The sequence below is a fragment of the Nothoprocta perdicaria genome, unplaced genomic scaffold (assembly GCF_003342845.1).
Source record: "Nothoprocta perdicaria isolate Ctin4 unplaced genomic scaffold, notPer1 scaffold_318, whole genome shotgun sequence".
Taxonomy (NCBI): domain Eukaryota; kingdom Metazoa; phylum Chordata; class Aves; order Tinamiformes; family Tinamidae; genus Nothoprocta; species Nothoprocta perdicaria.
The window spans coordinates 179,573-201,933 of NW_020455553.1; the positions used below are offsets into that span (position 1 = coordinate 179,573).

The following is a 22,361-nucleotide window of genomic DNA, read 5'->3' on the forward strand; positions in this document are numbered from 1 at the left end:
AAACACTCCCAGCTCTTGGTGCCACTCCTCACCTCCTGTAACTAACACCTCACAGGACTTCCAGCCCTGGAATGGGCAAGGGAGAACTTGAACCTGACCACGGAAGCTCAGAGTTTAGCTACAGACGAGGGAAACTCTAGAATCAAAATAGAGAAAAATCAGTATCTTAATTTTCCTTCTTGCCTACAGAAAACACGTACTTGGTTTTTGTCACCTAGGTTTTATGCTTTTAATCATATAATCCCGAGGATTAGGGATACTACACGTGCACAGATTTATTTCCGGCTCTGGTAAGGGAAGCAGCACTACAGACCTGAGCCATGTAACAGGGCTACACAGTGAACTCCACCGAGAAGGTGAAGTCGCACAGCTCGCATGCAGGTGACACACGGCGACACACGCTCACGCCGTGTCTCACAGCTTGAGTGCTCATGTCTGCTGACCGAGCTGTGTTAACAGGTCACATGAGTGTTTTTATCCTGCTTCAGATGCACTAGGAGACTTTATTAGAGACTTTCTTTAGCTGCTGGTTTTCAGCAGCTATCAAACTGCTCCAGCTGTGGCAGACAGTACACCTGTCTGCACCTTGTTTTATGGGGATTAAGACTATGCTCTATGAGAACACAACCAGCAGCTACACACATGGCACAAAACACTCCCCATTATCTATACCCATTATTTGCCTCACATCTGGTAATAGAAGCACTAAAAGCTGTAGTTATTTGCAAGCCCGGCATGTGTCATATTCTCATGAAAGCAAAAACCAAACCAGAAAAGATTGAGACTAGTCAAGCCAACCAGAACCAGCCCTGGGTTTTTCTGTGCTGTTTTGTGACCAGGAAGGGGCACAAGTGGTACCTGCAGTAGCCTTTTCTCTGAAAGGATGGAGCCTCCTGCTCAGTGTCCGACAGCAAGCAGCACTGGCGCATTCACCTCCTGATTGAACAGCTCAAGCAGGACTTTAACCACAAGGTCAGATTACGAGCTCAAGGATGTTGGCCAAGACGTACACTGAGAGTCGAGGGAAGAAAAAGGAGCCTGCGGCTCCCAAAGTGCCATTTCTCAAGCAGAATGTGAAAGCAAGGTCGCACCTGCCCACCTCTGGTCAGGGTCCAGGCGTACATTAAAGACTTTCCGTGCAAAACGGAGAAGGTCGGTCCTGGCCAAGTGATCCTTCTTGCTACAAGATGGCTAAGGAAGCACCCACACTGCTGCCGCAAGCAAAATTCCCGCTGCACTTGCTTATTCGGAACAGTCATATCCCCATCTACCTGGGCTCCTTGCAAAGGGCTTGGAACCACCTGCTTGTGATGTGTTTTTCATTAGTTCATTACTGCAAGTCACAGAAACGCTGTACTAGAATCTTAACACTTTGGGAAAACTCCTGGCAAGTTTGGGAATATATGTGTGGGTGAAGAGAAATCAAGCGGTATTTATATTTTAATTTACTGAGAAGAAAATGGCACTAAGCATAATAGAAAACAAGTAGAATCACACACACGTAACTGGGCGGCTACAACACGACTGAAACATGTAGTCTTCTCTGACTCTTCATTTTAATTAAAAATAAGATGCAGTAATCCTAAAGACTCTCCAAGCAATCGCTGGAGTTAATATAATGCCCATGCTTACTAGGTTTGCATTTACTGCGAAATGGAAAGAACCAAACCGACAGTTGTCCTCATTCAGAAGCAAATGCCGCTTGCTGCCTGCACCTTGGCAGGTCTGAATAGAAGCACACAATATTGAAGGTTGGAAGGGACCTCTAGAGATCATCTAGTCCAACCTTCCTGCTCACGCAGGGACACCTAGAGCATGTGGCACACGGTGGCATCCAGGCGGGTTTTGAAGACCTCCAGAGTAGGAGACTCCACAACCTCCCTGGGCAGCCTGTTCCACTGCTCTGTCACCCTCACAGTGAAGAAGTTGCTCCTCACCTGGATTTGGAACTTCCCGTGTTTCAGCTTATGCCCATTTCCCCTTGTCCTATCGCTGGCCACCACTGAGAAGAGCTTGTCCCCTTCTTCCCTGCATTCTCCCTTCATGAACTTATACATGTTAATCAGATCCCCTCTCAGCCTTCTCTTCTCCAGAGAAAACAAGCCCAACTCACTCAGCCTCTCCTCATATGAGAGATGTTCCATTCCATTAATCATCTTAGTTGCTCTTCTCTGGACCCTCTCGAGAAGCTCCACATCCCACTTATACTGGGGAGCCCAGAACTGCACACAGTATTCCAGGTGTGCAGAGTAGAGGGGCAGAATCTCACCAGAGCTGAGTAGAGGGGCAGAATCACCTCCTCCAACAGCAGCCATTCTACATCAGCAAGCGCATTCCTGCTATGCCAGCTCAGAAGCTCGGAGAAAAATTAATTTGATATAAGGTACAAAATCTCCCTGAAGGCAAACATTGTCCAATATTAAACCCTTCACTGAACAATTCTTAATGAATGTATTGGTAAAGAAATAACTATTTGAAAAAGGTAGTGCCTGAAGAGCTTTCTATAAAAAAAAGCCACTATTACCTTTTTTTAGCCATATAACTGAAAAATGGGAAGCCTTGCCCTTCCCCCACATCTCACACTGGGGAAAGGTTAGTACCTGGCAAGGATACAGGCAGTTATTGATTTAAACGATTATGGACCTGAAAAGTTCTTTCCTGTCATTTATTATCCTGTTGTAGTTGCCACCACACTTGCGTGGTATTAAAAAAAAAAAAAAAAGCTTAACAAAATTCCACTAGAAAAAAAACACTTTTTTTTTTAAACAGAAGCGCAGAGCAGATAATCACCTGATTGTTTCTTCTTGATATAAGGAGCTGACGACTGGGCCTCCAAAGGCAGTTTTGCATTCCTTCCCTCTCTTCTCTGTTATCTGGAAGAAAGAGAGAGAGAGAGAGAGAGAGAGATGGGTCCAGCACCCCGGCTCTCACGCCGCCGCGGCCACCCCTTCACCTCCCCCTCGCCTTCTGCAGCCCCGGAGAAGGGATCCCTCTCCGGGATGCACTCGGGCACGGAGGCCGCGGCCCCTCAGGGGATGGGCACGGGGGTCTCTGGGATGCTCCCACGCGGACAGCCTCTCCCTGCTGCAGCGCGCGGCTCTGTCGCCCCCGCGGCGCTCCCGGCCCCTTAGGGCCCCGACGCGGAGCTGCTGTGAGGGAGCATAATGTTATGCTACGAGATTGCAAAGCTGGCCTTTATAAATCTATTTAATATAGATTTAAAATTACATTTTATAATGGGCAGCATCTCCAAATGATTTACTCCCAGGAACTCTAGGATTCGGAGCGATCCCACCATAATAGAAGGGCACAATTAGAATAATGATTGATCGATACGGCTCCAAGGCCTCCCTCTCCCAAAAGTCACCAGTGGGTTGGGACCTTCAATTCCAGACACCGGCTTTAAACTGATGCCAGCTTTTCGGAGCGGGGTGAGCAGCTGCTATCCGTAAGCCTGACCCTATCCATAGGCTGCTGTGCACCAAAAGCTCCTGTTATTCCAGGGAACCCCCGCACTTTGACTCCAGGAGAGTAATTCAAACTGCTCAGGTTGAACCATTCCATTCCGTCTCTCAGCTCTCCTCTACCAGCCCAAGTAATGTCTGGGTTTGCAGCTATCGCAGACGTACTTATTTAAAGCAGATATAAAGCAAGGAAATTGGCTTTGCAAACTATTATTCCATGGCAAGCAGTCCTTCTCTAATCTAGAATAAAAGGTGAGGCAAAGTCCTGCCCAAGGCAAAGGGCTTTCAGGTCTTTACAGTGCAATGCCCCTCTTAAAAAATTATTTAGCAAAGAACCTTACTGTCCATCAATTATTTCCACACCACTTATGAACAAAATTAATTTCAGATCATCTGCTATTACATGCAAGAGCTATTCCTATAAAATCAAGCTACACTCACAACCAGTCTCCCTCCTTCGAGGCTGAGGGACAGTGTAGCCATTCAATGAGTGTCAGAAACTGCAGGAAGGTTTTTGGTTTGTTTGTTTTCCATCTATATTCTTTCATTTCTTCTTCATGGCAAATTTTAGATATTACTTTTTTAAGGTTAAAAATAACACTTGAGAAAATACATCTAACTTTCTTGAAGCAAAAATTGTAAAAAAGGTTTCTTGGATTAAGGTTATCGCCTTCGCACAACTAATGCATCTCCAAAGATTCATTATGTTGATCAACTACACATAAGGTCATTGAGAAAATTAATGACAAAGCCCAAATTCCCAAAAATGCTTGGGCAAAGATCTTTCTGGGTCTTAACCTACATATAGGTTACTTTGTCTAAGCAGCTTTTATCTCATCTCTTTTACACAGAAAAAGGTAACTCAAATATTCAATTTATGAACCCTGAGCTGAGCTTGTTCCTTCATTGTCCTGTGTGTGCAGAACAAGATTACAAAAATATGAATCCCCAAAAATCTGAGATATCTTCTCAGGATTTAAAACGTGAAGGCATTAAAAACACCACTGGGGATCCAACTTTAGCGAGAGCAGGAATTCCAAAGGCAGATCCATGTAGACTTCAAGCAGTGCTTGCTCCTGAAGGCAGGGAAAACTCAGGAGCGAGTGGGATGCAAGCAGCTCTCTTCCCACCCTCCCATCCTCAGCAGCTGCCGACACCAGGAGCTCTCCCGCCCACCTCCACCATCTCCATCCGTTTTCTGGGCACTAACACGCAAGTGTCCGCAAGCAAACTCGTAGGACACACAGCGCACAACACACCAGATGGATCGAGAGCAGCAGCCCCTTCCAATCCCGTCACGGCTACCGCGCTAACGGGAACCGATGCCCCCGTTGTCTCTCGTGCGGCCGAGCGGATCTGTGGCACGCCGGCGCGCTCCCTCTCAAGCTTCCTAGCATTTCTACAGTGAAAAAGTGCTTTCAGTCTGCAGAAATAAAGTAAATGTCACATATATACATAGAGATGACAACCAGTGAGGTTAACATCACATTACTTTGAAAACCACAATGAAATTAAAAACCTGAGACTGCAATTCCTTTCTCTCTGCCTTTTTAAATGGTGCTAATAATTAACTATGCAGCTCTCAATTAAATCAGCTCTTTTTCACTCACTGCTGGCAGCGCTACCCCAAAGCGCTGCAGGGATGCACCTAACTAATGGTATTTAAGAAGTAACATGATCTCAGGCTCCCATAACTCGCAGCTGAATCCCAGGCACAAAACAGCACTGACATGTGGAGTCAGGACTAGGTAAGAGGGGAAAAATGCAGAAAGTGTGAGGGGCTTGAGGTCACCTTCCAAGCACAGCAACAAAGCTTGAGCTTGGAACAAGGCAGGAAGACGCCTTGGAGGACTGCCCTTGAGTGCCAAAGCAGCAGCTGCCCACATGAGATCCACAAAAAGGCAAGAAAGAAACCTAAGAAATGCCCTGCCATTTCCCATGTTTACCTTTAATTCCTGTGCATTGATTCTGTGTTGCTTTTTTCAAAATTAAGGTTGATATCAGAGTCACTATTACTCCCGACAGCCAGTTTTGGCAGGGGGGGTCTGACTGATCAGCACCAGCATAAATCACAAGCACATTTCTATCTGCAACTTACACACTCATCAAGAGACACGTCCAGCTCCCCGGACACCCGATGTATCACACGGGCCCAGGGAACCGCACGACACGCAGAAACGATCGTTTCCTCAGGAACGCCGGGAGAAAAGCGGAGGGGACAGCCGCGCGTCCTGCCTGCTGCCTCGGTGCGCTGTGTTTGTCAGTAGAAGAGCCGCCTGAGCGGGGGTACAATCGGATCCAAGTGCCTGTCACCAGCAATGCTGCTCCAGCCTGACAAGCGCTTTCTGAGCGGAACGGAAATACGGGCACTAATATTTGCTAACATCATTAATTCTTTTTTTGCCCCATCCCCCCTTCTTCCTTTATGCCCGACGTCAAGATGTATACCTTTAAATTGTTGTCAGCCTTAAAAGAGCCGTCGCGTCCCAGTTCAGAGGTTAACATATAATGACAGACACATTAAAAAACCCTGTCCAATGCCTCACTGACAATTTCTGCTCCATCTCCTCTTCAATGAGACAGCAGCTCAAACTCACTTACAAGCTTTAACAACATTAAAGTCTAACCAAGACTGAAAAATAAAGGAGAGATAAGATAGTTTTACCATACTAAGCATTATGGAAAACAGAAAAAAAAAACCCTCACAGAATTAGAGACAAACATTTACTTTGCAAGGTTGTGGGTTTGAGATCACCTTCTATTTTGGTCCCAAAGTGTCCTGTGCTTGCTGCACGGTCCACCTCCCTTCTAGTTTGAAGACAGGATAAGAGACAGCCTTTGGCAAAGGAAGGGCAGTACTTTGCTGGCAGAGGTCTGGTCAGGTGGGTTAACCTCTTGGGTTAACCTGCAGACAGGCCACATGTTTATTATGTGTATTATCTTAGAGCCCAGGGATGGTTCCAATACATGTCAAGACAGCAGATGCCCGGGACCTTGCGGTGACTCCTTTGAACTCATCTGCCAAAACCCTGCAGGGCCTCAAGGTCCTTACTACGACAATTAGCTCCGGGATTGAGCTGGACCTAACTGCATACAGCTGCTATGGACACAGGACAAGGGACACTCAACCTGAGGCAGGCACACCACACAGAGGTGCTGCACAACAGCAAGGAGAGAGTGAGTTTCAGCTTCTCATTCCCTCACCCATGAGGTTATACAGCTCTCTCCACCCTAGATATAGGAGAGCTCTCTCCAATTTATATATCTAAAGGAGAGGAAAATATGTCCCTAGTAAAAAGTGCTTAACATCAAAACATTTGTCTTCAAAATTACACTGGCTAAAGCCTTGAAATGCCCAAGACTTAGCTCTGTAGCATCACGCAGGGTGGAAGCAAAAGAGGTAAGAAGACTTAAATGAGAGCTACATATGAGAGCCACGAAGCTGAGACACCACAATGCATGGAAAAAAATCACTTCAGGTCAAGTTCAGAGGATACTTATTGCATTGTTTGCTCTTCTTTCTCAAAGTCTGAGGAAACTTAAGTCAGAAGAGCAGCACTACCTGCTGTATTGCCCCCCATTTCCTTCTGGAATGCTTTTCTTCGTAGCACAGATTTACACCCGCGTTTATTCCACACGCACCCTGTACTTCACCCCCTGCACCATGGGCCGGAGGAGCGAGAAGCTGTGTCTGCAGGGGACACCTCTTGGCCCGGGCACAGGAGCCCCGCGCGGGACCGAGCGCCGCGGCCGCTCGCCCTTCTGCACTCCCCCACGGGCTCTGCCCACTCATGCCGTGGGCCGAGCACCGCCGGGGGACAGGGAGCTCGCCACTTCCAGGGGCGCCAGGCGGCATTCCCAGCGCTGGGAACGGCAGCAGCAGAGCCAGGCTCCGCTCTCCCAGGCCAGGCTCGGCGGTCACCCCCGCAGGCTGACACCAAGTTAAGGGTAAATGCTCCAAGCGAGCTGGGTGAGCTGTAATTAAGCTCGCGCTGTCTCAGGTGACAGATTTCACTCGGTCGCTCAGCGCCCGAAGCCAGCAGCAGACCCCCCGGGCTGCTCTGCCCCTCAGCACCCCGGCCGCACAGCTCTGGCCGCCACCTGAGCGGTGAGGATTACAAGGGGGGCAAAAAGAGCAGGGAAACTCGCCCGAAGTTGCAGTCGCTCCGCGTCGCTCTTTGGCGCTCCGTGTCACGGCCCGGCTGTCCCCGCTGGGAAGGGAACTTGGGCAGACGCTAATTGTATTTGACGGCAGCAATTACACGCAAGGCTGGAGATTAGAAGCCCGTTAATTGTGCGCGCTGTAATTGCTGCCGTCCTCCTTGGCTCGCTAAGGCCAGTGCCGGGAGAGGCACCGGGAGCAGGGCGAGCTCCGCTCTCGTGCAGGTGGCCCGAGACGATGGTCCTGGCGGGGAGGAGGGTCCCTTCGTCCCCGAGCAGGTCCAGGCACCCCCCAACCATGCGGGATGCTCCTTGGACAGGGCAGTTATCAAGTGAGAGCAGGATGAGCAAGGCGTCCTGCCAAAGGTGCTTCCCACCTAGGCCGAACTCCACAGGGAAGGGAGGCAAAACACTAACCCCTGAGCGGCAGCTCCGCGGAAAGGAGAAAGAGATTTTGACTCTCCATAAAACCAGCCGCTGCATTAAACACTTGAATGGGATTCATAAAATCTTCCCTTCTGCACTAAAAGCCCAGCCAGCTCAGCATTTCTCACCACTTCCACCTCCTGGGAAAGGCTGCCGAGCCCTCCACAGCGGCTCGTACTGCCGCTCATAACCAGCCTGTTTTATTATTTAGCCCTCCAAGAAGGCTCCTTGGCTCATGAGCAGAGCACGCACATGACTCAGCACCTGGAAGACTCTGGGGAGAGCCCGGAGGAGCTGCACAGTTTGAGGGCACTGTCCTATAACACGGAACACGGCAGCGCCTGCCCCAGGACAACGTGACTCCTCACGCAGCGGAGGCTCTGCAGGGGAGATTCCACTACTGGCTGTGTTTAAGAAAAACAAAGTGTTTGTTGGTGCTTTTAAATATCATTTCAGAGATTCAAATATTTCAAAGGTGAAAACAAACATACGATAATTAATGCCATTGCACTGCATGGTTTAAAACAGCTGTCACCTACAATAGCACCTTGAAGATTACTTATTTAGTCCTTAATGAGTCAGTTAAAAAATGTACAATAATAGCAGTTAGAAATAGTGTCAAAGACTGCCAGGGGAAGAGAATGAAACGTAAAATGCCCAACAAGGTGCAGCGAGGCCTGTTGCTGCAGGCAGTGCTTCTCCAAGGGGACCTGCGCCTACCAAAGGGAGGCACATGAGAAACGAGGAACTCCGAGGAGCCCTGACCACGGCAACGCGTTTCCGGCAGCAGAGCTGGGCCATAAAGGCAGAGCTGGATTTATGGGCTCTGCAGACAAAGAAATAGTAGGAGGAATGAGCTCTTCCCCGGCCCCGTGCATGGAAAAGAGGAAAGGAGGCATCGGGCCATCTCAGCAGGGACAGAAGGCTTGTGCAGCTCCAGGCGTGGCCCTTTGCTGGCCCAAGGGGACAGTGCCGGGGAACACGGGAGCAGTGGGACTGAGCGCCCTTGGTGCCCGTGCTGTGTGCGAGGCTGCACGCGCCCTCCAGCCGCTTAATTCTGCCCCCTGCTCACGGGTGCTCCAGAGACATGGGAAGAGCCACATCTTTCCCTCCTTCAGGCCCAAGCGTCCAGGTCCCACACAATGCACTCCAGTTCTAAAGGGCAACTCTTCTTCTATCTTAAGAGAAAAAGAGCATTTATAAAACATTAACCAATGTGTTAGCTGGCATCTAAACAAAAACTTAATCCCCAGTAATTACACTCAATAACTCCTTGATACTTTGTGCAAAGCACAAATCAAACACGACTACTTAACCTTTTTCTAACTTAAAAACACTGTACATTCGCTAAAGCAACAATCGGATTATTTTGTGATTTACGCTATACACAGAACAACCATGACTGTTATTTTTGCCTACAAAATAGCTATTTTTAATTAAAGCATTTTCTTTTCTAAACAAGTCTCTACACAGCAATGTCAGGTAACAGGGTCCACAGACCCTTCCTCTTCCATTACTAAACACCCAGAACCCCATACCTAAAAGTCAAGGCATTAGGTCTCCACAGAAAGATAAACCTGGGATTTCCATCCATCTCTCAGAATTTTTAACAGCTTCTGACACAGCAAGTGGCAAATTCTGCAACAGCTTCCATTACTTCGAATTGGGCGTCACCACAACTCCGAGCTCAAAGTCACCACTCCCTGCCACCCTCAAAGCCACCGCCTTGCAGGACTCGGGGCACGTGGACATTTCATTTCAGACATACACAGCAATATATGCGACATATAGCAGTTAAAATCCTTCCTACATTGCCAGGACCTACCACCTCTCGGGGCAGAAAGAGCGGTATCAGTCTGTCTTAGCCATGCCAGCCTGTGGTCTGACATCTTATTAGGTTCATTGGTCTCAACTTTAGCCCCTTGGGCTGTCCCTGGAACTGAGCATCTACCCAGTTTCTGTAGCAGCTCTGTCCTCAGCAGAGCATGGGCAGCACCTTAAGCCTAATGCAGGAGTCTTCTCCAGCATCTTGGACTTGCAGTAATGGCGGGAGAACAAGTAGGTCTCTGCTGCGCAGACAAATCCTCAGTGAAACACCTCACCTTGCTCTATCGCATCCCGTCACCATGGCGTGCCAGCGCTCTGAACTGCGGCTGTGATCCTCCTCTTTGGGTTTCCTGTGGCACGTGAGGACAGAGCTGCAAGCAGGAACGGCACTGCCGGGCACCGCGTGTGCCGCTGGGCTGCGCCCCCAAGCCAGAGCTCCGGCCCTGCTGGTTGCTTTTCCGGATATGTTTCAGGCAGCACAAGGGATTTTTCCGAGTCACTCGGCACGATTCATACAAATTCACCGCCACATTCAAGGGGAAAAATATTTCACCTCACTTAAACCAGAAGCACCGCACGGGCTCCGTACGGTGGCAAAAGCAGTGAAGATCCGCACAATTTCTTCCTGCAATCACAGGAAACTGCTGCTGCTGCTGCGCGGGTGCCGGCGGGAGGCCACGGCGGCTGCCTGCCGCACACAGCGGCGCGCGGGGCTGCTCGGCTGCGGCCGGCCTGCAAGGCGAAGGCACACGGCGTCGCAAGCAAAAACTAGCCCTTGCAGAGCCAAGGCTCGAGTTTGAGAGGCAGCTGAGACACGGGGTCAAAGGTATAAATCCTTACTATCATTCTCACTTTGAAGTTGAGGGGTATAGAAACACGGGCAACTGCATGAGAGCAGGATTTTAGCGACGCTTCAGCCACAGAACTGTGTGTGTTTCCAGCTTGCTTTCTAACTTACAGCTCTCTGAAATACAGACCTACAGTTTGGCACTGTTGTATTTCAATCAATTGCCTGAACAAGGATGGCAAAATCATAAATAAAAGGTGCTAAGACCATAAATCTGTGCAGTGATGTAAAAATCAAAGAGAACAAACCAATACGTTCCCAAGGGGTGGGAGTGTGACACATATTCCATTTTTTTTTTTTTTAATATTAGAAACATGTTCATCTTTTTCATTTACAAACAGGATGTTTAAGATAGAAAAATAAATTTTAAAAAATGAAATTCTCATTTGAGAGCTGGCATTTTGCTTGTGTGTGCGCTACAATAAAATGCAGCTGCAGAAGAGGAAAAAATTATATTATTTGTCAGCTTGTCCACAAGCAAAATCCCAGGGCACCACCCCCTGCTTGGGAAGGGTTTGCCAGAACAAAGCATCTTCAGGACATCTCGGGCAGCAGGTTCGTGGCAGACAACCACCAGCATCTGTCTCCTCCAACATTTTTACAAACAGAAATTACATGGATCATTTTATTAGTCTCCTCCCTCCTCAAGGGAAAAAAACAAATCCAATGGATGGCAACATTATAGTCACAAAAGGGGGTGAGGATTTTCACTGCCCATTAACCTGCGAGCGTGAGGAGGAAACGCAATCTGACTTGCCACTCAGAATGCACCAGCCTGCACAGCAAAACCAGCAGGCAGCACGTTGCCCTCAACTTAACATGCCACACTTGAGCTTTCTTGCACAATAAAATTGATAAGTGTAGCTACATGTGCAAAGTAAAAGTAGCAAGTGACACAGGCAGTTTTGTTTGAGTAAGATTTAAAGCAGGCAATGCAAAAATAAAATAAGGAAGCATTAAAACACACTCCTTGTGAGAGCGCGCAGAGGCAAGGGATGCACCATCGTTCACCCTCGCTGCAAAAGCACTGGGAAACTCGGCTAGCGTTTGCAACGTGCTTTCGCACTGCCCTATGCAAGAGGAAAAAGCAAAATATCTACTTGCTACTGAATAAAGGAGCCAACCCTGAAGGAGTTCCCCAAAAACAAAACTTCAAGGCTTAACCTGCACAGTGAGTAAATTGCCTTACGTGCGGTGGGGATAAAACAAGGCAGGTCACCTCTGCCTGCAGTCTTGCACGTAGAAGTAACATCCACGTGAGTTGAGAGCTTCTGCAGAGCAGAGCACAGCCCGCTCCCTGCCAGAGGAGCTGCGCCAGGAGGCGCTAGGGACGTCCCCGCAGGGCTGCAGCACCCAACAGGGCAGGCGAGTCCCCATGACCGTAGGATCACGACTCCCTCGGTGGGACCCGAGCTAACACGCAGCCCAAGCTCCATGGAAAAGCCACGCCACAGCTTGCATGTCCCCTACAAACCAGAAGAACGTTCCAAGCTCCCAAATGCCCCCAAACCAGAAGCCTGGTAGAGACTGCAGGGGATTGTTCGCTTGGATTTTTAAATAATTTTTAGTGCTTTCTTCTGTTAAAAGAGTTATTTTTTTAGGCAGGGGGAATTTGGGATAGAGGCTACAAACCACCTCGGCACACTGCTTCTTCCAGTATGGTCATTAGAGCTTTCAAAACATACAGGAAAGGGCATTTTGTTTTTCAACATATCAGTAGAAATTTATTCTCAAGAATAATGGCTAACGTTCAGATAGCTTCCCCCCCAAATTTACCCCAAATGAACTGACACAGAGATGCATATAAAAGAAAGGCAAAGGGGAAAGCAGCAAGTGGACAGCTCAGGGCAATACGCACCATTCCTCTCCCCCTTCAACTGTAATTCTACCAGTCCACACTTCGTACACTACAATTAAATCATTTTTATATTAAAAAATGAACAACTTCACTATTTTCAAAGTTTTTGACCTCTGAGCTTACCGAGCCATAAACAGAGACCTTTACCAAAACCAAGCACCCACGAGTCGCATCAAGTCCCTGCGGATGGTGCCAGGTAGAGGCCCAAACAGCTCCTCCCCTCTTCCCATCCCCCTCGTAATCCTGCCCGCACCGCTCGGCTTCTCCTTCCCGGCCACAAACAGTGGCTGCTCGGACAGATTATCGAGGAGACATCTGTTTGACTGATAGATAAAAGAGGAAAACACGATGGGTGCTCTCATTTTGTTTACGGAGCACAGGTTTTCCCAATGCAATTCTTAAATTCCAGAAGGAATTCTGTCTGACTGCTTGGGATCCTAACCAGGAAATCTGCAGATTTAGGCTTAAAACTGCAGGGTGATTTATCCGTCTGCTACATTAATTCTGAGAAGCTGATCTAATAGGAAACCTGTAGACTGCAAAGGAACAAAGCTTATTGCTCCAGCCAGGTGTCAACAGGAAGAATCTGAGCACGGAGTCCAAATTTAAGAAAAAAAAGGATCAGGTTTGGAATTCAAAAATTTGACTTATACAAAATTTGACTTATACTTAACTTATACTTGACTTATACTATAAAAATTTGACTTATACAGAGCCTGCATTTCTTTTAGTATAGAAATTCTCAGTTGGCTTGGAGGTATGACTTAAACATGTCCATCAATTTAATCAAATGCTTAAGTATTTTAATAACGTTTGCTGCAACCTAAAAATACACGTACACACAAGCCACTCAGCAAATCTCAAAATCACCTCTCCTGCCTATCGCTGTACCCTCAAAGCGCAACCCCCTCTCACACCTTTTAGCTTCTGCAAACTTGCTTCTTGTGTTTAAAACGTGGCAGAGAAGGGTTATCTGAGGAGCGGCTGCAGGAGCAGGGACCAGGCGCAGCCCCGTGCTGGGAGCAGGGCAGCACCCTGGCCAACATTGCCCCCTGCAGCACCCACTGCACAAAGGCTTGCCGACACCTGCCCAAGGAACGCGCCGTTTCCTGCGGGATTCCGCTCCCGGCGCTGTGCCCAGCCTGCACGCGAGGCAGAGCAGCCACTGGAAAACACAGGACGCTTCTGCACCGTAACGTGAGCAGGGCTGTGTCAAACCTGCAAGAGCTTAGGGAAGTGACTCGGTGAACGGCCGTTCCCCTTGAACTGTACCTCTTCCTGCTTCCCCTTAGCGCCGTGTCTGCCCGCTGCACATTCCCAAGACAGAACAGAACTTCCTTGCTACGCTGCAGCAATCTCACTTTGCACATTACTGGGGAAGCCTATTCAACACAAGCTAGCTCGGCATGGGATAAAGCACCATTTATTTTCTACAGGTACAAAACCCTCAAGTCCTCCCGTGAATTTCAGCAAAGCAGATAGGAAGGTGACCTCTGCAAGGGCTTAGAGACTGGATATCACTGAAATTGAGCAGAGGGACAAGCTGTTTTGACTGGATCTGGTAAATATGCAACGTAAGATTTAGCAAAAGGAAATATTTTGCATGAAGAGATGCCAAAATCATAATCAGCAAATGGAAGGCTAAAACTGATGAGCAAACCTGGATGCTTTTTTATTATTTATTTTTATTATTTAAACTGTGCCACATCACCATCTTGTTAGAAGGAACAATCAGCAGCTCCCTGCAGCACCGTGTACACACCTCTAGCTAGTACCCCATCAAATAAAGTCAATCCAGGAGAGATTTGTACAGTGCTGCTCAGACAGAGACCCTCCTCTGCTCCCGTGTGCCTGAGCAATCACTGCCCGTGGACACAGCAAACTCTCCTGCCAATCTGAGGTTTGAAAGACTTGGTAAATGTGACTAACTCTAATGGAACTGACACTAAAAAAATAACAATGGCTATTGCAGATGAGAGAGAGGGCTCCAACAAATAAATGCACATGGGCAATAAATAGTCTATAGGTGGCTGGCAGGGACAACAGATGAACATCATTGCCAGATTCAGAGGCACACCAGCAAAAGCCTCAGAAAGCAACGTGTTTGAAGCACCATTTGCTGCCAGTAAAGCAGGATGAAGGCAGGTAGGAGCCAAGAAGCAGCCAGGACACACAGACACACACACACACACACTCCAAAGGACCCAAAGCAGTCTGCTGACAGCAGGAAGTGTTTCTATTTAGGAAGAGAGAACACAAAGGAACTGCTTCATAAATTATTCTCTGTTCTGAGGGAAGAGTGAGTAGACTTGAAGGACAGGTGATGTCTCTGAAATATGTAAATAGAGCTGAGTTGGTCCAAGCAATTACCTTGCTTCTGACTGGAACTTGAGACTGAAAGGCATGACTCACGAGGAAAGAGCAAGAAACAAAAGATGTGCTAAAAGGTAGAAGATGGCAAGGAACACGGATGGCATCAGGAGGAGAATGGAGGAGTTTAGTTCCAATGCTCCTGGCAGCTGCTTCAGGGAGAAGGACCAAAGCATCACAAAGCCACAACAACACAACAAGGTCTGAATGCAAATGATCCATAGCAGGCAGCAACTGTTGTAGTTGATGTCACTTTAATATTTTTTCAGATTATCTGCTATGTTAAAGATATTACAGCAAAGAGAACTGCTGAAAATACATGCAATACGATCATTTCTTACCAGATCTCGGAGCCCTGAAAAAAGAAAAAAAAAAAGCAAGCTTGACCACACCAGAGAGCCTGCTAGTGGCTAGAGATAAGTAAAATTAAACGTGATGGAAATGGCCAAGAAGATGAACTACTGTCGGAAGCAGCATTCGAGCACCAGAGAGCAGGGAATGGCAGGGAACGGCCACCGCTTCTCCATGTTCAGCTCTCTCCAAGGAAGCTGAGGTGCTCCAACTTGCAGGAGGAAGTAGATGACATTTTGGTGCTTCCGAGCATTCGTTTCAAGATGCTCTTATCAGGAGACATCTAGTTTATTTTTCAGTTGGAACAAGCAAAACAAGATCGCTAAATTACAGTAATTATAGTCTGAGGGTCAAAGCATGCTAATACAGAAACTGTAGAGTGAACATAAAGGATTTACTCAATAAAGAACGAAGAAAAGAGAATGAAGACTTACATCTATGAGGATTGTATTTAGTTTCATGCCACTTATTAACAAAAATACTGAGAATCTGAAGTCCGTAGAACAGCAGCAAATCTACTACAGTTTCTGTTTCTTTGGGTTTTTTTATATTTTTTTTTTATTTTGGGATGTGGGGGAGGAGTTAGGGCAACTGAAGAGTTAGGGTAAATTCAATTTGAAATTTGAAGTTTAAAATAACTATCATTCTATCGCCATCGTCTGGCCAAGACATCTCCATTATTTTCAAGAACAGAGCTCCCTCTCGTGGCTCCAGGGAGGAGAATCAGCTAAACTGCAGCGGGAGAGAGATGGGAGAACAGGAAAACTGATGGAACTTTGGTGATATAAAAGCAAAAATACAGCAGGAAGTATAGGTGCTTTCTTTAAAGAAAACAATGTCATGTGTAGTTTAATGCTAACTTCTAGATTCCATTCTATTCTAATGGAACCTTCTCCCTTGCGGCCTTTCTGGAGCTGATCACATTCCTTCAACATGAACCTCACAGACCCATTTAGTGGATCTCAAGCTTAGTCGCAGGCAAAACACAGGAAAAGAGAAACAGTTTAGACAAAAAAGAAGTGTGCTGGTGAATGGACAATCAACCAGACAGGGCTCTACAAACTCTCCTGGGCATTTTAACTCCTTGTGCTGAGACTACATAGTGTACGAAAAGGGAAAGAAATGCTGCCTTCAGAAGTCATGTTATGTGTAGCTATGCAAATGTGATAACGCCTACTGAAATACTGCAGAAAGAAGCATTTAAAATAATAATATTTCTTTAAACCAGTGACTTGAGAGGTTTCAGCACTAGAAAATCACAAACCTGAGACGCACAATATAACTGAAGCCATTTGGATAACCTGCCTATGTCTAGCCTTTGCTAATTGCACTACACTGCATATAATGCTATTTTTCCCCCTCAAAAAAAATCTCTTTGCTGCAGAAACGGCATCAACTCCACCTATCAAGAGTCAGTGAAGAAATGACAATTACTCTTAAACCCCAGAACAGCATTAGATGGCAACTGAGAATCAGGTTTTTGATTCAGAGGCTTGCAATCATACAAAATTTTTCTTCCAAGATGCTGGATCAACAGTGCAATCCAACTCCTACCTCAAAAACAGAAATATAGCGTGTTCAACATATTGCTATTAATAAAACATCTCCATTCTACCTCCAATTAAAGAAACTACTTTTCCAAAGATCAATCCTCTCCAATTACAAAACCTGCTACATAGGGAGATAACCTTAAGCATTCACAAACCTGGTAGATGAAAGACAGATTAATTAAACTGATAGTACCATTGCCCTGTAACACACACATACAGGACCTTCAAATGTGATTGTTATGCTGGAGTGCCTAATCATAATCAGATTTGGTAATTTGCTGCATCAAAACAAAAAGGAAAGATTTTCAGAATTGATCATTCAGTTCATGTTACTTTTATGAAGATTACTTTGTATTGATCAACATTTAAGTAGTAGTTGAAAAGAGAAAGAGGAGAAAAGGATAAGAAGTATCTTTACATGCTAAATACAGCATGAACCGATAAAAGCAAAATAAATTAGATCATGACAGTCAAATCAACCCCGTGCATGTGCTCACTGTAATGTGAATAATTACAGACGAAAAAGAAGGTCCTTCAGGCCTCAATCTTAATAACAGGAGAATTAAAAAAATGAATTTAGACTTCAATCTGCCAAAAATGAAGTTTCCTATACAGCAATTAAAGTCTGCGTGAAGTTAAACCCTTGTTAGTTTTACAAAGACACAAATACTTTTTGTTGTAAAAGTATTGTTTTTTTAAACAGTATTTTCAGGTTTCCTACCTGAGGATTCCAGCTAGGGTCCAGTTTTTTCACTGTGGCAACGTACTCCTGCATAGCTTGATGAGGACTGAAGTCTCCCAGAGCTTTCCAGGCTTCCCTAGGAGAAAGGACAAAATATCAGTAAATACGGTGTGCTTTTCCACAGTGGTCACACTCAGCTACACGCTCTCTGGGGCTGTAAAGGCATCTGCCTCTCACATCTCGGGCCTGTGCCCAGATGACACCAATGTGACTCTAATCACACTGGAAGAACAATGCTTTTGTGACTGTATTTCTGTATTAATACAGGATTTCAAAACCACTGCAGGGACAGACCCTGAGAACTGACATGTTCAACTAGTCACGTTCGCAGTCTGTTAACATGGGGGATGGAGTCATAAAACAAAAAAGAGCTGGGTCACAATTTGCTAGGAATTACAAGGGTTTCGTCTTACCATTTCTGCTTCCCCTCAAAATCGAAGAAACTCGGCTTCGGAGTGTTACAGGTTCCAAACTTAACCTAAACAAAAGAAATTATTTTGTGTTAGAACAAAATAAAAGGAGCTGCCATGAGGGAATACTGGGCTCTAATGGCCTCTAGATAATTTTATTCTTATACCAGATTAAAGTTTTTTGAGGGAAGGAAAGAATTGACACATTGAACTCAGCTCCTTTTACCTGCATTTTAGCTGCGTCTCACAGTTTTTAAACTTGCTCCAAGGTACCTGGCTGCATAGGAAGCACTAAATGAGAAACAAGTCACAACGTGAGCCAAAACGCCCAAAATGAAACTGCCCGTCAGAGCAGGCTGCAAATTAAACTGTGACGGGGGCAAATAAGAGAGAAACAACAGAAGAAAGTGAGGGAAGGAACCGGTATTAATAGATACATGCAACCTTAAAAAGGTTTCAGGAAAAAAACGACTAGCAATAGTTAAGTCCTATATATCGCTCGGGGTTCATCTTGTATTGTAAATGGTTTCATCAGCTCTCAGATACGGAGCTGAGTGCAACACAGAAACACAGAAATAAAAATGCAAATTCATTATCCATATGGAACAAGTCTGCCTATAAATTCTTGAGTTCAACGTGCAGCCTGCAAAAACTGCCCAAAAAAACAGATAAAAATAACATTTTTAAATATTAATTGCTCACTGTTGTGACCAAAACAAGACAGCAGGTTCCTCCCTTTAGATTCGGTATTCAGAGACTGTTTGAGCACTGGGAAACCTTGTTAGCAACACTGATAGTAATGCAAATCAAAGACCAGCAATTAAATCTGAACCATCAAGGGAAAGTGCACTGCACTCTTTGCTATTTCAATATATACTAAAAACAGTCAAAATTCTTTTATTGGAAAGAGGGAAATACAGGTCTTAACTGCCTCCTTCTTGCTGCAAATGCATCAAAAAGCTAACAGAAATCTAACATCAGAGGAAAGGGGAGCCTGACAGCTTGAGAGAGACAGGAAGTTAAACAGGAGCTAAATATCCCAGTGTGAGTCCATGGCAAATACTGGGAAAAGAAAACATTTTGTGAAGATTCAGCACCCCTGCTGCTCCAGGGCAGGGCCTCAAAAGCTGTTTTTCTCCACAGGCAAGAGAAAGACAAGAGACCATGGCATTATTTTGAGTCAGAGGCTCACACTCTGCATCCACAGTGTAATAACTGATGGCCTAAAGGAGGCTGACTGGTCTCCTGATGTTCAGCTCTCCTCGTTTACACACCAGCAGCTCCATAAAAAAAAAAAAAAAAAAAAAAAAAAAAGACAGCTAGAACACATCAAATGCTTCCCCAATCCCGCTTCTCCATGTGGAGTTATACAGTGATGGATCATGCCCAGAGATGACCGAGGCAACTTGGGATGGGAAGTGTCTACAAGTAGACAACAGAGAAGCTCCAAAACCCCAGTCTGAAGCACCCACCTGGAGACTGGTGGCTTCAGCAGACAGCTTGGAGACACGAACTGTGTTCACAGAGATAGGACATAAAGTGTCCCAAGCCTGAAAGCCTAGGGAAGAACATTCCCCTCTTAGTTTGGAAGAATAACACCAGTAATACAGGCTCAGCTCCACAACACAGCAGGAAATTGCAAGCTGAAATACCCATTTCCACAACAGATTTGCGGTATAATGTCCTAGAATATTTGAAAGGCAAATCACACAAAAATGGGATTATCTACTTAAATCTACACCCGCGAGGGACAGTACAAGCCCTGTCGTGGTTACACCACTGGATTTCCAGCTTGCTGGAACCTCCCATCATTTACTTAAATCCTGGCACCTCCTTCCAGCAGAGCAGCTCTCACAGCCTGGTCCCCGCCTGCAAAGCTTTGGCTTCTCCCCGCTACTTGAAGGGCAAATTTTGTTTTATTACAACAGTTTCTGAGTTGGGGTCTCACTGGGACATCCCCAACACTGCTGCTGCCGTGCCCTTGCCACCAAAGGCTCAAGGTACAGAGAGGACAAGTGACACATCCAAAGGCACATGAGAAGCAGGGGGAGAACCAGAAAAACAGGCCCAGTCGTGAGCCCCTTCCTCCTCTTCTGGGCACAGAGTCGTAAACTCAGCAACATCTTCTAAAAAGCTCACTGGAGATGACAACTAAGCAGTTCCCTTATTTCCAAGTCTCTGACACATAAACAAAATCAGAGAGAAAAGCAATAAAATCCTGAAATGGTCTCCAATAAAAGGCAATAAAATTCCAGGAAAATGGTTATATACCCAAATAGTTTGAAATAAATAACACAGAGGATTTTAACAGAGAGCTCTGCTGTTACTGTCATCTCCTTTACGATGGTGCTGAGTCTTAAATCACAGCCTTTAGTGCTGTAAAACACTAGACTGAGGAAAGACAAAGGTGCCAAATCAAGGACAGCGGACAGATCTGAGTCAGCACCCCTGGTACGTTAGCAGCACTGCTGTCCCCTGGAGTAATATACGGGCAGCCCACTCTGCATACTGATAGGGCTGCTCTAATTAAAGAGGGAAACGTTACATTAAGTACCAGCACTTTGATTTAAAGCACAGAATGCTGCAATATTTGAACCGAGCAGAGCCTAATGCTGCAGCTCAGCCAGGTACGTCCTGAAATAGCTTCAGATTTTACTAATTTTTAAGCTAAACAGCATTAAACAGCCTGTTGCCCTTATGTGGCCAATACCAGGAAATGCTCTGTAGCTTGCTGGCTACTAACAAACACACAGGAAACTTCTTACCTTTTCCACCCAAAGGTAGTCCAAAAGATTTGCAATAAAGTTAAAAAGGGGATAACTGCATCATGACTCCTGAGGCTACAGGAATGTTCATCCAATAACTACAAGCAATAAAAAATGAGTTTACTGTGCAGGAGAGGGGAGGGAACAAAAAACTTCATCTCATCTCAGGCATTGTCTGAAAGCGCTTATTAAAGTTCCCTGTGTCGGTCTTCCCTCTTTCTTGAAAGCAAAAAGGATCCTGGAGACCTTTTTAAGCAGCAGCAAAACCTGAGGACAGGACATCACACAACCTGCCTGTGCTTAATGCAATTAATGGCCCTCAAAGCACAGGTTGGGAGCCACAAGCCTTGCAGAAAAACTGAGTATTGCTTAAAAACATAAAGCGGCTTCTAAGCGCCTGTACTGAGACAATATCTGTAGTGTGTCACATAGGGAAGGAAAGTTATGGGGAAGATGCACGCACTTCCTTTTGATTCTGTTTATCCAAGCTGATGGAACAGGACCACATTCAATGTCAAGTCAGGGCAGCATCTCGTCCCACACATTCCCATTTGTGCCTTTATTCTTTCACTTCCCAGTCGTAACAGCTCTCACAACTTTGTTACAGTCCTCCTTTCCCCGTTTTTTTGTTTTGTTTACATAGATCCTCCCACAGGAAAAGGAAAAACTGCCACTCTTATTAAGGGCAGGAGGGAAGCTCTGGCAGGGTAACTAACAGTGCAATGGCCCTCAAGCTGCTTTTAACGCCTTGAACCTTTCAGCAAACCGCATGACCTCAAAGGACCCATCTGACAAAGAACAGGAAACTTAAGCGCAGTCCATTACCCACAGAAGACATTTCAGAGGACATCATCTGTCCTTTCTTTAAGGGACAGAAAGCAGTCCTTTGAAAACACTTGCTGAAAACGCACGCAGGCAGCAGGGAGGCCTCCCCACGGCATCCCTAGAGGAGAGGGGCACACCACAACGCGTTTGCCAGCGGGATGCCTGCCAGGAGCTCGCGGGAGCGGCAGGCGGGCTCGTGCTCGGTGCCGTGCGCGGCTGCGGTGCACGGAGCGCAGGGCAGGGCCGAGGCCCCGGCGCGGGCGCTGCGGCCGTGGCCCCGCCGGAGGCTCCAGCGGCGAGGAGCGCGGCCGCGGGCGGCGGGGACGGCGGCAGCTACGGGGCTCTCGGGACCCTCCCCAGCTGGGCCGGGACTGCCCCGGCGGGAAGGGGCTCCCCCGTCCGGCGGGAAGGGGCGGCCGTTAACGGCCGCCGCCCGCCCGCCGTTAACGGCCGCCGCGCGCCGTTAACGGCCGCCCCTTCCCGCCGGGCGGGGGAGCCCCGTTCGGGCCACGCAGCTCCCGGGCCCGGCCTCGCTCCGCGCATCCCGAGAGCGGGCCCCAAACCGGGGGGTGGCCACCGGGGAAGGGGGCCGCGCGCCGGGCCCTCACCTGCTTGTACCTGGCGTACAGGTAGAGGAGCTGCTCCTTGGTGGCGGCCGGCAGCAGCGCCGGCAGCCGCGCGGCCGCCTGCTCGAAGAGCGCGGCCAGCTCGTCCCCCGCGGCCAGCTCGTCCCCCGCGGCCGCCGCCTCGGCCTCCGAGCTCCCC

General features: G+C 47.1%; 1 protein-coding gene across 1 annotated transcript in view; it reads right to left on the bottom strand.

Moving 5' to 3' along the window:
• ACBD6 (acyl-CoA binding domain containing 6) overlaps positions 1-22,361 on the bottom strand; it is a 78,371-nt gene that overhangs the window by 48,713 nt on the left and 7,297 nt on the right. The window contains exons 2-4 of the mRNA XM_026042926.1: positions 18,010-18,074; positions 17,576-17,672; positions 2,791-2,873 (exon numbers count right to left, since the gene is read on the bottom strand). Coding sequence (XP_025898711.1) covers positions 2,791-2,873; positions 17,576-17,629 — 137 coding nt within the window. The 5' untranslated portion in view covers positions 17,630-17,672; positions 18,010-18,074. The remainder of the gene's footprint in view (positions 1-2,790; positions 2,874-17,575; positions 17,673-18,009; positions 18,075-22,361) is intronic.